This window comes from Rissa tridactyla, chromosome 5 (genome assembly GCF_028500815.1).
Source record: "Rissa tridactyla isolate bRisTri1 chromosome 5, bRisTri1.patW.cur.20221130, whole genome shotgun sequence".
In the NCBI taxonomy this organism is placed as follows: domain Eukaryota; kingdom Metazoa; phylum Chordata; class Aves; order Charadriiformes; family Laridae; genus Rissa; species Rissa tridactyla.
Genome location: NC_071470.1, coordinates 42,394,951 through 42,410,437, shown reverse-complemented (window position 1 = coordinate 42,410,437; position 15,487 = coordinate 42,394,951). Strand labels below are relative to the sequence as shown.

Below are 15,487 nucleotides of genomic sequence, written 5' to 3'. Positions count from 1 at the left end.
AGAAAAATAATTACATAAGTCAGGATGTAAAGCTAGAAAAATACTCAGAGCGCTATGCATCCAGAGTGTGTTATGGAAATCTTTAAAGAATGTTTCTTTTGTCAAACTAGTATTTTATTTCTGTGCTTTCCACAGTAGTGAGCCTGGACCTGGCTCACGGACCTGGAGGTCAGTGATTCTTGGTTTGGTGGGAGCAAAATGAATAAAGACAATGGCAATGTGTTGCTCACACATGCTTTTTGCCCAAGCTGCCTTTTGATTAGTTCTTAGGTTTTTTTATGTTTTTAGTTTAGCCAGTTTCCTCATGATTGATCACAAGTGTGTTGTAGTTTGCTCATCCAGCTGAGAAGACTGAGTTTTAAACTGTTTATTTTCATTGCTAATTTACTTTCAATTTCTTTTACAAGGATTACTGCAATTTGTATCTTGCATAATTTTCAAATATACCGCTTCAGTAAACAAACCACATCATGGTAGAATCCATTAGAATTCTTTTATCACTGCAGAGTGAAGATCAGCTCTTCTCATGTGATGATTTTACATACTTACTGAAAGAACGTTATGCATTAGTTAGCTCTGCTGTTTGGAAAATAGGAATTCTGCCGGTTGTTCTATTTTTTAGTACTTTTACCTCATTCAAACAGCAGTTCTCAGCAGGGTGGGAGTGATTTTCTTTTGCAGTCCCGAAATACCCAGCTTTCAGAATTCTGCTGTTAAATGAACAGGAAACTAGTGTGCTGCACGTATCGGATTGCATCCCCAGAGTCAGTTCAATCCAGGAGTACGCACGTGTGGTTAACAATATAGCTTCAACCGCTTACGACACACCAAGACTCTAAAAAAAGCTGATCTCAGTAGTTCAAAAACTAGCTTGTGTTACCCATTACTTTCCTGATAAGACCTTTCATGAGTCATTAATCTTCATCTGAGTCAGATAAGATCCAACGTGCTACAGTATTACCAGACATGCCTCTTGCAGCTACACAGAATGACCGGTTTGTGTTGCCAAAAAAAAAGCACGCTCTGCTGTCTGAAAAACAGCTCTATGCCAAACCTTTAGTTAGTCATTCATTTTTAGCCCATTTCCAGTACAGGAAGTTTTTGGATACACTGTCATTTATAATTGGAAAAATTCCATAACTTTTTTGTTAACTGTCTAAATGAGGTAGTAGTCTGCTAGTCCACAATTAAAATTAGGAAAGAAAAAATAAAAGAAACTATTAGAAAATGTTTTTCTTCTTTGAACTGAAAGAAGTGAAGCTTACCGTACTGAACCTCTTTCTTGGAATAATTTTTGTGTAAAAGTTATTGGGAGTCTGAAATATTTTTTCTCACTTTTTAATTTGTTTTTATTAGCTATATTGATTTTGTGATAACATGTGGGATTCCACGTAAATGTCCAAAACACAAAAAGCTTTTTTTTTTTTAATAAAACTGATTTCTATAAAACTTCCCTGAATTGGTTTTGAGACTAAAAAATGAACATAATCAAAAGAAACTCCTAATTAATTAAGTAAACCCACGATGTAATATTGTCCAGGTCTAAAATTATCTAGGTATGTTGGGTAATTACTCGGATTATTTAGATTAGCTATATTGTGAATTTTTAAAAAGGTTAGAATACCATTACAAGTAGAGATAAAATAAAGTGACATCTTTGAAGAATCTGGAAAAAATATGGCTAGATAATTAAATATGCCCAGTATAAATGGGTGGAAATGGTTTAAAAAACATTACTGTGAGACCCAAGCTGAAATATGAACAGTCCAGCCTTCATACAAGTTTTCTGACCTAGGCCCTGGTATAATCAAAGCATATACTATGGCATATCAAAGTAGAATTAACAGATTTCAAATAACCACAGAATATGTCTGTGTCACAGCATTCTGCTGTGACACTGTTTTGTCCTATATTTTCAATTTATCCATTCTTACTGCTCTGCAGGCAGAAACAGAAATTATCTTCCCAAACTCCGCGTAAGGATAATGTTTATGCATCCAGAGTTTTTAATTCTGGTCAGTTTAAACAGAAAAGTTAATTGGAAGGGATGACAAAATACTTTCCGGTTTTGCTGGGAATGGGATTTGATCTGAAATGTTACATTAAATACAGGAAAATTCAGGGAAAGAAGGAATGATGTGACATTCATATTGGTGGTGGTATTCAGAGACCCCAAAAGAGCTTGCAAGCGTTGTGTATGGAAAACCAGTATGTTGATTTGTATGAATTAGAGCTATCCTGCATAAAAATGAAAATATTGAGTGTGTAAAATGACTGCATAGACTTTTGAGTGCAAAATTACTGTTCAAGACAGGCCCCTTTTGAAAACTTAGCTTGGTAAATTTACTTATTTTAGATACAAAAGCCATTTATGTTGGAAGCTCTTCTGCAGTTCTTACAGCATTTCTTTGTATAAGGAGCACTGTCTTGTGTCCTTCTAACATACAATGCAAAAAAATTATGGGGTACTTTAAATAGTTTATGATGCAGTTTATTTTTCTGTTTATTTCCAGAAGAGATATGTACCCTTGTAATTGCAGAAACTTTTCCTGAAGATTCAGGACTTTTCACATGCACAGCAACAAATGAACATGGTTCAGTAACAAGCAGCGCGCAACTAACTGTCTGCTCAGGTATGTGATGAAGGGAAAGAGGAATTTTTAATCGTAAATTTTAGATAATTCATTTACCTGTGAAGTTATCAGTCTGCTTCCCTTGCAGAAAAGGGTTGCTGTAAGACAGGGGTCTTGTCAACCTCAGAGCATCCATATATAGCAAACTGCATGTTTTTATTGTTTCATTTCCTAGTTTAATATTTTTATTCATGTAAAATACATTTTTTAACTGTCTGCCACACGCCTTGCAAGTTTTAAAGCATTAGGGTTCTGGGACTAGATGGCAGCAGAGGCAAAATGAAAGCAGATGAAATTATGCTACTGAAGGTTGCATATGCCTTTTGTAAAATAAAAAACTCTGACATGCTATGTTTAGTTTTGTAATATGTTTACATACATATTGTTGTGGAATACACTAACCCAGCTGCCATTGCTAACATGCCATGTGTACATACATCCTTCAGTATTTTTAAATCATTTGTTCTTAAATGATGCCAAGACTCCAGGAAGAGGAAATGCTGTTTCAGCTGTTGTTGTCCCATAGTACTTGCCAGTCTCAGCTAGTGGCTGGATTCCTGGAACAGATTTAGAGGGATCCATAAGGTTCCTTATTGTGCCTTTTGCATGGGGCAAAGTCAGAAAATGAATAGTCAGTCATGTATCTAATTCAGCATGAATTATCAACAGGAGGCCTAGAAAAATATCTGCACAGAACCAAATAGTTCTCACCTTTAACAAACTGAAAGTAAAGCATGTGTGCGCCATGTACTTTTTCTATGACTTGTCGGAGGGAGATTCTTTTTGATTTCTTTTAGCCAACTCAGAAAGCTCCGCTCATGAATCACTGACAAGAGAATCCAACAGTGATGATTTCCATCATTTCCCACCACTTCCTCCAGTTGAAATTAGCTCTCTTGAGTTTCCTCCTAAGAAACATTCAGAGACCCACCAAGCAAACAACAGTGAGTTGAGATCTGGTGTGACAGCCCTTCAACTACAGCTCAATTCTTCTGAGGAAAAAACAAATGGCATCCATCCCATTCATGGAGTAAATGGAATGATTAACAGCAAGCCAAATGGTGATAAATCCATCCCACCTCCAGCTGTCTTGCTTTCACCCGCAAAGGAGCCACCACCTGTGCTTGCCAAACCAAAGCTGTGAGTATTTTTTGTTTGCTTTTTTTTTTGTCTCCTATAAACTTGGTATTTGTTGAAAGCAAATCTTTGCCTGGAGCAATTTAGTGTTAGACAAATAATGGTCAATGACTGTGCTGCTCCTTGAGTAATCTTCATATTGCTGTGATTTATGTCCCAAAGAAACTGTAGTCTTTCTTGTAGTGCTATATCAAATGGAAGAATACAAAATTCTCCAGAAAGGTTTAAGATAAAGTCACAAAAAAGAAATAAGTGGTGGTGGCTGTTGCTCTGCTTTTTGTTCTTATTCACTGTACCCAAATGTCATAGTGGCCTGAGATTCTTGCATGCTATTCCTTTTTCAACACTAGTTAGCTATCTTTATTCTGAATGTTCTTGGTTTTGTGTAGTCAGTGGATATTCATGTGTGTAATGTTTGTATTATTTCTTACATTATGCTTATATATAACATGTAACTCATTGTGCTGTCAGACAGCTTCCAATGGCTCTTTTATAGCTGAAAATCTGAACATTAAAAGCTCAAGGAGAGGAGAGAGAAATAAGTGAAAAAAATTGTAGTAACATTTTTAACCTGTATTAGTGATGATACTGCACTTATGCAAGAGTGATCTTATGCTGACTGTTAACTTATGGCTTAATTTTAGCATTGTGCAGACCCCTCTTTTCCCTCTCCCTCAAGACTTTTTGGACCGTGATGAAGGAACTAAAATATTATTTTATTTCATTTGCATCAATAATCAGAAGGGACTATTAATTATAAAAATGTGTTTGAGAAGAAGTATGACATACGGTCTTCAAGCTTAGCAGGGTCATTTGCTTAATTACGTGTTTTCACAGGATAAATTGCAAAATATAGAAATGCTGTTCTTTTAGAAATCATGTACTGAATTTAAACACACAAAAATATGTGCTTGAGGCAGCAAGCCAACAGGGTTCCTTTTCTGCACATACCACTTTTTTCTTTCTGTTACTCTTTGTCATTCTAAGCAACCTCTGACAACTGTAGAAGAGAAGGAGGAGTGGAAGAGATAGAAAGAGTGATGAAGAATAGTATATATGGTGGTGATTGTTTGTATGGGAGGGAGGTTGCTGAGGATGGTAATTTGCAGATGATACATGGTGTGGAGTGAGCCAGGTGGTCCTGTACCCAGCACATCTGTTGCGAGACCCGTTTGTGAAGAAAGGAGACAGCAGCTCCAGCAGAGCAGTAAAAATCAAATTTCACCCCAGAGCTTTCTTTCCCAGAAGTAAGGTTGTCCTAGATAAAGGAAAGAAGGCTGTGTAATAGACTTCCCATTGTATAATGTTCACTGCTACTTATGCAAATTTATTTTGTTTTTAAACATAGAGTCAACATATAAACAGAGGTGAATATTATATACAACGATGTGAGAAGCATGCTATTACAAGAATCCTTTAGGTTGCTGGTGTCCAGATTGATGACCTTGGAATCCCTAGTGCAATTGCACTTGAGTCCTGTATTTTGCCATTAACAACACTTGATGTGATCTTGATTGCAGTCAAGATATATGTTTTGCTTGGCCAAAGCCAGTGTAAGTCTATGCTGCTGTCAGAAATGGAAATTTTGCCTTCGCCTCAGCCAAGTATTTTGCTCCCAAGCATAGTGATAACATAAGAAAGGCAAAAGGTGCTACCAGGAGGAGGAAAAGAAATGTCTGGCTGCAGAGACTTGAAACCAGCTTTCAGCATTTGGGAAGCTGCAGTCAAAGCTAACAAGATAATTGCATTAAAATTAGCTGAACAGTAAAGTAGCTATCTCAACCATGAGACTGATCGCTCTTGAAGAGAACTTATCTATGGAGTTGTATCTGTCCATAGAGTATTATTATTTGATGATAGAAGCAGCATATATTAGCAATGACATAACATCAAACATGTTTATTATAAACTATTTTTTTAAGTAATGTTGGCTGTGTAGAAAGCCTGAAGCTTCAGAATATCATTAGTGAGTTTTATTTTTGATGAAGACTGATTCTGATTTTAAATTTCCTAGTGAACCTTTTTTTTTTGAAGCTTATCTTAACTCATAAATTACTTAACAGGTTTATCTGTGTACTCTCTGAAAATAGTTTATTCAGCCAACACTGAAAGTAACTGCAAAGAGTTTGGGCATGATAGGCTGGGTTTTATTTTTTGTTGTTGTTGGTATTACTATTATTTTAATGAGGAAAGACTGAGTACCTTCTTGAAGTATGAAATACATTTGCACCTTGACAGTGCAGCTGTAACCAACACCTATAAATAATGGTTTACCACAATGCAAGAGCTGGCCTGCTACACAGAATTACTGTAGTTGTTTTCAGGCTTGAAAAGTGATTTTAAAGCCTTACAAAATGCTAATTTTGTTGTTACAGACACTAAAATTAGGTAATCCTTAAGCCATAGTATTAGTCATTGCCTCAGTCTGGTGCTGAGAATATTTAAAACAGAGTTTAATGTGATAATATATAGAAAAATCTTGGGAAAAAATAGAGAGAATTAACTGTGAAAGTAGTCCATATCATATATTTTGCTAACACAGAATTTAGAAGACAATAATGCTAAATATGGTTGAGGCACAATATTGTGTTATACTTTGTTTGCTACATGAGTTTTTGTAGACAAGAGAGGAAGAACTGTTGAACTGAGACTAAAAAAACCCCAGATTTCTGCAATTCTGATATCTGCTGCTGTGACCTATTTGAATAGGTTGAGCTGTTAGTGTGCATTGGAATTTTTCAGGCAATATTGGCATAATGTGCAGATGAGCTTTTACAAGCGTCCCCATAAGTGTCTGGTATCTACAGATACTTTGCATCTCTCAAAATCAGGCAAATATTAATATTTATTTCAGTACGTGGTCTGCATATGAAAGTTCCACCTTAAACTTCTTATAATCCTCAGTCTGAATGTCTACAAAACCTTTATAGAACTGTATTTAACATGTCCAAGAAGAACTTCCATTCAAGTGGACTAGTATTAGTATTATTTTTCCATGTGTCTGTTAAAGTAGTAACAGAAAAGAAGATGGCGTTCTTATGGATACTGGATGTACCTACATTTGTGATGTTAGTTGGCTTTGTAACAAGCCATCAGTTCAGGGTTCAAAGGCTCAATGTGATTACAGTGTGGTGCCAGAATTTCCTGACAGGAGAGCTTCTCTTCAAATGACAATTGCTTTATGTTGTGTTGGGAATGTTTCTCCAGTCTGCCATATACAACGATCAGAAAAACTATTAGCTTAGCAGGAGTCATTCTTTTCCATGCTTCTCCCTTGTAGGTGCAGAGAGCAGCTGTAGGTACTGATAGCCTTCTTTCTACAGTTCATCCATTAACATAAGCTCAAAAGAAGCCAGTCGGAAGTTATATGTTTGACACCTTTAAAATTAGCACAGTCATAACTGCCCCAGTAGAATGATCAGTGGTTTTTTATTGCATTACTGTGAGAAGTAGTATTCTGCATGGGCATGCATCATGCATGCTGTGAAGAAGATGAATGGGCAGAATTCCTGAATTCCATCTCATCCAGTTCTCTTTGACAATGTTTTTTGTAGTGAAAATTAAAAGCAGGTATTAATTTTGTAAAAAGAATACACGTTAAAAGTGAAAAGCAGTGAGAGAGAATTTCTTGCAGATTATGAAGTTGTTGATAATTATTATTTCCTTACTAACAGAAATACTTAATATAAGTATTTCCTTACAGGCATGGCTATCTTGTTTCCTGTTTTTTTCTGAGATCAGGGTTTTTTAAAATGTATTCAAAAGTCTTAGATTTTTAATAATACACAGGAGAAATGAATCCTAAACATAATTAAAAAGATATCAAGCCATTTATATGTAACATCAATAAGGAAAAGCTGAGACTATAATCAAAATTATTTCTTAAAGATAAGGGGTTAATCTGGTTGATACGCATCAAAGTCACTGCTGTATGAGTTGATAGAACTTCCTTAACTAATAACAGTTGTGTTCATACTAGTTGTGAAATTGATGCTATTTCTTGAACTGAATTCTTTGGTACTTCAGACTCCACTCCTCAGCAACTGAGTTTTCTTTCATGGTTTCTTCTGTTTTGTAGTCAATGCCTCAGGAATTTTTGCAAAGATGCTAGTTCAGTCATTTCTAGAATGTCTCTTACGCCCTTTGTTAACATATTTATTTCACTTTTCACTCATCACTGAAATTATTCTTAACTTGATCTTTCTACTAGCTATTTGCCTAATATTGAACTTACTTGTACTTCTAGTCACGTACATGCTATGGTGTTTATAATGCTTGTCCTGCGAGGCATCAAGTTTTAAAGACACTGCAAGAAATCACTACTTCCTTAATAATTGTGTTTGATATATGCAAGTAGTAAGTCACTGTTTAGACTGTATTAGGAAGCAGTGGATAGAAAAAGAACATGTGAGAATAGACGACAATCCAATAATTAATGCCTTGGAATATACAAAAATCAGGTATAAGTCCTTAGACTGCCTGAGAGAGCCCAGGCCGTTGAAGTCCTGAGAACAGGCACTTGTGCTAGGAGCTTTGAAAGCTTCACGCTTGTTCTTATGCGGAAGAACAATATTTTGAAAATGGTGAGAAGATATGTGAGGTAGGAAAACTGTTTTCCATCCAGTTCTACTAATGACTATATGAATGTGATGTGCTTTAGCAGCCTAAATTAGGAAAGACTGACTACAGAAATGCTCAACCTGAATGTTAAGATTGACTTTTGTAGGTTTTTGTTTGAAGATATTGCATCTTCTGATGAAAACCTGAATAAAAAATGATTCTTTGATAGTTTGAATGACACACAGAGTAGAGTTCTGCTGCCATTATCTGTATGAAACAAAAGGTAACAGAGCCTTTCCCAACTAAGGGCAGGATATTCCCCACCTCTTATGTGATTCAACAGTGAAGTACGTTCTAGTGGATTTTCCGTATTTCTCCATAAGTTAAGTTACAAAACAACAGCAGATATTTTTAATTAGAACTGTGAATTAGAAATATGTTCAGCATTTATTCAAGATTTATTTGCTACAGCAAATATGTGGGAAATGAAAGCTTTGTCATTACAGAAATGCAAAAGAAGAACAAAACATGGCTGTTGAAAAAAATTGTGAAGTTATACCAACAATAATTTAAATGAAAAAGCAATAATTTAAAATTCCATGGAGTCTGAAAATTGACATTAAAAATATATACTCTTATTCTCCATAAGGCACTGGTTAGCATCCCCCATAATAATTTCTGATAGGAAAAAGGTGTAAAGTATAATTGAGGTTCCCATGTTCCATAAGGCTGAATGAAACTCAAAGCTGTAAATATTCATAGCAACAAAATGCTCATTGGAAATGAACAAGACAATCTTCATCTGTATAGGAAAAATATGACACTTGTTTTGTGTAGGAGTTAGCAATCACAATAAACATGCAACTCCGCATTCACGAGCAAAAGTCCATCCAGGTCCAGTTCTTCAGTTTCATCTGCTGTGCTCTTTCAAGGTTGATAAGGACCTTTGGATCCTTATCTTGCTAATAAAGTCTACCCACAATAAAACTTTAATCTGCATGTATTTTCTACTGTAGTAGAAATAACTAATGCTAACATGGAGGAGCAAAATTTGCTAAAATGCAAAGCAGAATAATTGCACATTAAGTTAATCGTTTGATTATAGTGTGTTCTGAGCATTTTCTACATCTGTTTTCGCAATTAATATACGAATTATTCATTTGTAGTGCTTTTGTTTCTATTATTTCATACCGGTATTTTTTTAACAGGATTAAAGATAAACCAAAGAAAACTTTGGTGAAGAATTTCTATTTCATTGGTCACTAATCAACAGGCAGTTGTTATACTAGGACTAGGGTTTATGATTTACAAATAACAAATAATATAAAAAAAATAGAAGAGGCTTTATGAGAGAATATACTAAGAAAAAAGGGGTTGTCTCCATTTTCTCAGGCTATTTGCTTACACAAAAGTTGCAAATCCTGAAGAGGAACAAGAAGTATTATGACGCCTCATGGCACACCTGTGGCCTGAATGCAGTAGTTTAGATTAGTTTAAACCAAGGTATTAGTTGACTTCCTTAGTGATATTAGATCACCATGAAAAACTATGAGACCCACTGGGAGAGAGAAGAGGAAATAGGAAGTGTTATGAAATATAGGTTGTAAGTAAGTCGCATTTATTTCTCATGGTCTGTATCTCACTGTTTTGAAGAATGAAGGGAGTGTTGTTTAGTTTTTAACAAAAAGAAAAGATAGATCAGTGGAACAAATTTTCTGAGCGTTTTGTGGTATGTTAGATTGATGTTTTCAGATAGAAGAGATGAAAAATCACAGATGATAGCGTGTTGCAGCTGTAGAACCAGCTACCTGTTAAAAAAGTATGCAAGGAGACCCAGTGAGAGGACTAGAATCAAAACAATCATTCTCTTTTCTTCAAGTTATAATGATGCTAAATTCTAAATCTTCCTACAAATCTTTAAGCTATTCTATCTTTATATCCTTCTGAGTAAAAGAACACTTTTAAAAGCATGACTCCTTCCTAGAAAATTGCAAATAATTTAGGCGCTATTTTTGTTCTGAGAAAGAAGAGTCAGTTTTGCTGAGAAAACTAGATTTTCTATGATTAGGATGTCAAAAAAAGTATAAATATATAATACTTGTGTGAAAATCCTGTAATTGAGTTGTATCAAGTTATATCAGCCCTAATGGAACTGCATGAACTTGAAGAGACATAAAACTATTCCGGTTCCACCTGAAAATTCTGTAACTACTGATCAGATGGATCTGATGCTGCATATTAATAATATATTCATTCATACTATCCTAAATTCAGTTTTATGAGACAGTTCTAATCCCATTAACTTTCATGATTCCTCATTTGGACGCTTAGTCACATGAAAATGTGTTAATAGTTTCTTTCATATTCCTCAAAATAGTCACAAATAACTTAAATATTGAAATGATGTGCTAGTTAGTCTGCTCTTAAAGGCAGCCTGCTCAGGCAGTAGAATGTCACTTTTTCTTCCAGTTCCTACAGGTGACTTCAATGAAAACCTAAGAGGAGATAGTAACTTGAAGTTGTAAAAAAAATTAATATATCAGGGTTTTGCGCTTGTTCTGCTTTCAGTGGCTTTAATTGTCTATTACAGTCCAAGGAATAGCATGATCCAAAAACAGTGGCAGTTATTGCTGAGAAATTTCCTTTTTACCAGTGCCTTTGTTAACATAGTGTTAAAGGGTACACATAAATGAACTTTAAGCCTTTTAAAATCTGCAGCAATACAAGTCTGAATCTCTTTGTAACAATGGATATCCACAACAAGAAAGGTTAAAGGTAGGTGAGAAATGTATTTTTTAGATTTTTTCTTTCTTCTTTTGACACTAATGTTTTGTGACCTTTGGTAGGTGGAAAGAACTAACTGTACATCCTGCTTACATAAAATCTAATCAGTATTTTAACAGGAAAAGTCAAACGTCCTTGAATCAGTTATAAAATATGTGTAGAGCATACCCTCCCAAAACTACATGACATGACATGCACACAGGACTTCTGTGTTTTTCAGGTTTTTATTTTAACACTGAAAGTAATCCACGTTATAGGATAAGCAGGGAAATGGAGGAAAATGAACACAGGTTCAGCCACTAGTTTGAGTCTGTGCATATTAAGTTTTCAGTTAAACGCATGCTGTAAGCTTGTGAAAATCTTCAGTGCCTCCGAAAGACTGCTCTTCCTCTCTCTTCTGCCTGGCTGTTGCTTCATAGCTTTGTTGCCTCTCTCACACCTTTGTTGCCAACTGTTATCCCCACGTTTCTCTCAAGGTAACAAGGGTAGGCTTTTTTCTAAGAAGTAAATATAAACTAGAAACTAAGAAGTAAATATAAACTAGAAGATCAGCCTAAGTGCTAAGAACCTTCTTCATTTTCAGTCGGTACTGGATGTATATGGAATTGTGCAGAAGCACAAATGATTAGACAGTGTTACAGAATAAAGATAGCAAAGGTCAGGGGGGTGTGGGGCAGATCATGCGTTTGGGGTGGCTTGTTTTTTTCTGTAACAAGGCTGAGTAGATCAGTGTGTGAGCAGTTTATGATGCACCTTTGAACCAGAAAATACAGGAGGAAATGTTGTACCATCCATCTGAAAAAACAGCTTATGGTAGTCTTATGATAATCATGAACTAAAAGAATTGAGATGAAACATTTTGACTTTTGAAACATTTCTGTTGGTTTGGTTTTTTTCTTTCCTTCTCGCTGAAATAACTGGATGGATTTAATACTTGGAAATGATCAAGCAAAGCAAATCCAAGTGCTCAGTTCTTCTAATATGCAGCATTGTCTGAGAGGTTCTCAGTGTGGTTTTTGATAGGAAGTTCCTGTAGAAATGTTCAAGGATTCTCTTAGTATCACAGAATAGAGTTCTCAAACAAACTGCTTAAGTGCTTCCCTGCACTCTAATCCTGGCAGACTAACCATCATATGTACTTCATATTTACATGGCTTCAAAAATGGCATGCAACCACATATGCCTTCGTACTGTTTCATCTCTGACCTCATAATTATCCAATCTACACATAATTTTGAAAATGTAAAAATGTCATATTTTTCTGGGTTGAAGGCGAAGGGAGGTGAGAAGGGATACAGGTTTTGTTTTGCACTACCTTTGTTTTGCTCTGCCTCAATGCAGACAAATCCATTTTCCAGGACTGCTCACTTTGGCTGTAGCAGGTAGATGCTGAAGCTTCAAAACTGAGACAGATGGTGTTCATCATTTTGTGTTTGGTTTGCAGGAAAGAGGAAAAGAGGAACACTAAATTTTAAAGTACCAATAATATTATGTCTGTCATCTTTGCCTTCTGAGTGACTTCCTAGAGAAAGGTGCCTTCTGGTTCAGGCTAAGAGTTTTTAACTAATAGGACAGAAGTTTGCACTGCCACTTCCTCTAGCACCCAGGTCTGTCAAGAAATGAAAAAAACACTCTGCATACAGCACTTAGTATTCTAATCCAAAATGAGAAACTGGAAATCGTTACTCAACCAAGACATGTCATGGTTGTTGATTAATATTTGAAAATACAATTTGCCTTTTAGAAAATCTGTTTGTACCTTTTGTACAGGTTTTGACAGTACATTTTATCATGTTCTTTGCTGAGTATAAATTGTTCAAAAAATTGAAATGAAAGATCAACCAATATGACTGTGAGAGGTACTGACCAAGGCTAGTTCTGCCAATACTCATTTTGTTTGGAAAATATGTTCGGTAGAGTCAGCGTAGATAAATATACAGGTATAAAGTTCCTTTTGACAATGTGAACTTTGAAGTGTGAACAATGTGAACAATGAACACTACAGTAGTCCGTGATAGGCATAAACATAATTAAGTGAATGGTAGTTGGGGTAAACAGCAGGTATTCTGTTTTAATGGAATTTGGAAGCTACATGAATTTAGCTTGAAATCTGTAACAATACGAGGGCTGATTAGTAATTGCTTTATCATTCTTTCCTTCAAGAAATATAAAACAGAAGGTAATTCGAGGATTCATCTAACAAGGATAATTTCTGAATAGCTGATTTACTGCATAACTTTTTTGTGTAATATATATGCAAAAAGGTAGCCAAAGTGATTACAAGTTCAAGTGATGGCTACTCTCAGACTCCCAGTATCTACTGTTAGGGTGTCCTCTTGGTTTAATAAATTTCTTGCTGGAACTTACCTTATCGCAGAAACATCTAACTACCTGCAGTTAGTCCTGCCCATCTATCTGCAGTTGGTCATGCCCATGCTTTAAAAAATGCTCTGCAGAAGTAGTAACTCACACTTGGGTAAGGAGAATTTCTGGACAGGGTGCTACAGCTTATGGAGTTTAATCATGAACTCATATAGTTACAGAGCTACTTGTTTTTATTATTCTTCTGTTCCCTCCTGATATATGCCAGGTTTTTTTTATTGAAGTGATATAATTGTCTGATGATTTTCATGCTGCTTCCAACTACGGTCATATTACCAAGCTTTGTATATCATTTCAAGTTTTATTCCTTGTCCTCAGGTTTATCTTCCACTATCTTTTGCATTTATTTACATTAACTGTGTTTTCATTTTCTGCCCCACATTAAGAAATGTTTTGTGGTGACAAATAAAGGAGGTTGGAACTCGGTAGCGTTCATTTCTGTCTGGTTCAGTATGCATGCTGTAAAACTTTGGATAAAGAATTTCCATGTGCTAATTTTTTGTTATATACGGAATCAATAGAGGAGCCAGGATTTAAAGATACTAATATGTCAGTCAATTAAAGCCATATTCCTAGTTTATTTACTCAAGCAAATGCCCAAACTAAATAGATTAGAAAAGACCTAAGAACCAAACAAGTCCTGCAGGTCCTGTTTTGTCAGACTTATTAATGCTATCAAATATTTCTTGCCCTAAGAAGCCTTATTGCTGTCACAGAGACTTTTACGGAGGTAAGAATAGAAAAGGCTCATCCAGTGGAGGGAGCTGTGTTGCTTGGGTAGATGTCTGTCATGGAGACAGCTTGAAACTTTCTAGAATACTGAAAAAAGAATATAAGAGCGGGGGGAGGTGGTGGGGCGGGTGAATTTCAGAGACCTTGTTTGTGCCCTATCAGGAATACCAATTGGGAAGCCCGAGTCTAGAATTTGGCTGCAGTGGGAAAGGCAGAAAGGACCCCAATGCTTAGGACAGGATGCTAGCAGTGTTTACACAGAACAGTTTAACGACTAATATATAAAATGTCTCCGGGGGATGACAAAGGGTTAACCTTTGTGTCAACTAGAACAGTTGTTTACTAGAGATATAATCGCCTTTTTACCTTCTGGTAGACTTGGTAATATGTTATATATATATAGTGTATTTGTATAAAAAAAATACTCAGGGAACCTAACATGGTTAAGATCTGTGATGTTGTAAAACTCCTGCCTATTATCTTGTGTAAGGCCTTTAGGTATCCTCGCCAAACGCTGCAGTGTGTTTAGTCAGAAAAATAATTAGCATATATGAAGCTAATGGAATCAAACCCCTAGTAAATGAGCTTGATGTCATCTGCAAATTAAAGTATAATCAAAATAACCTTTGATTCATTAACTCTTTACTCATCAGTTCTCTGTGGGACTGAGTGTCTGTATTCTTATGTATTTTATAAATTTGATAAATATCAATCCATTATAAGTATGCTGATTTGACATCCAGAGAATGGTGTCAGCAGCTGAAAAATGTATTTAGGAAAATAGGTAGAAAGCCATTAAAATCTGTTTAACATTTTCAGTAACATCTGTCTTCTGCCCATGTTAGAGACTTTTACAAATCAGTTTGCAGAAAATAATTGAAAGATATGACCTATGTTTACAAAACCAGAAATGTTTAAGTCTGAGTAAAGAAGCTTACTCAGTTAAAATTCCTTGGTGAAGTTCACAACAATTTAAATTCTTAGTATTTTTAGTATATTAGTATTGAAAACTTACAAATATTTAGTATTCTCTCTCTGTCACTCATTTCATTAAAGTTAGTTCAGTGCAAGGGGTAGTAGTTTACTCAAATCCTGCTGCAGTTGTTGATATACTTCTGCAGTGAAAAATGGAGATGCAGAGATAGTAATAACAATGCAGAGGAAAAAATCTCTTGCTTAGATTATTGCATGAAAAATCTTTGGCTTTAGAATTCAAAAAGTGCAATTGAAGGGAAGAGTTTCTTTACATTTCTTTTTTT

The 15,487-nt window shown here is 35.4% G+C and overlaps 1 protein-coding gene across 11 annotated transcripts in view; it reads left to right on the top strand.

The window, feature by feature from the left end:
- Positions 1–15,487, top strand: part of PALLD (palladin, cytoskeletal associated protein) — a 198,083-nt gene that overhangs the window by 81,275 nt on the left and 101,321 nt on the right. For 10 of the 11 annotated variants that reach the window (XM_054201817.1, XM_054201819.1, XM_054201825.1 and 7 more), the window contains 2 exons: positions 2,514–2,633; positions 3,431–3,773. In XM_054201817.1, the coding sequence (XP_054057792.1) occupies positions 2,514–2,633; positions 3,431–3,773 (463 nt within the window). The remainder of the gene's footprint in view (positions 1–2,513; positions 2,634–3,430; positions 3,774–15,487) is intronic. The other variant, XM_054201821.1, reaches the window with a different exon arrangement.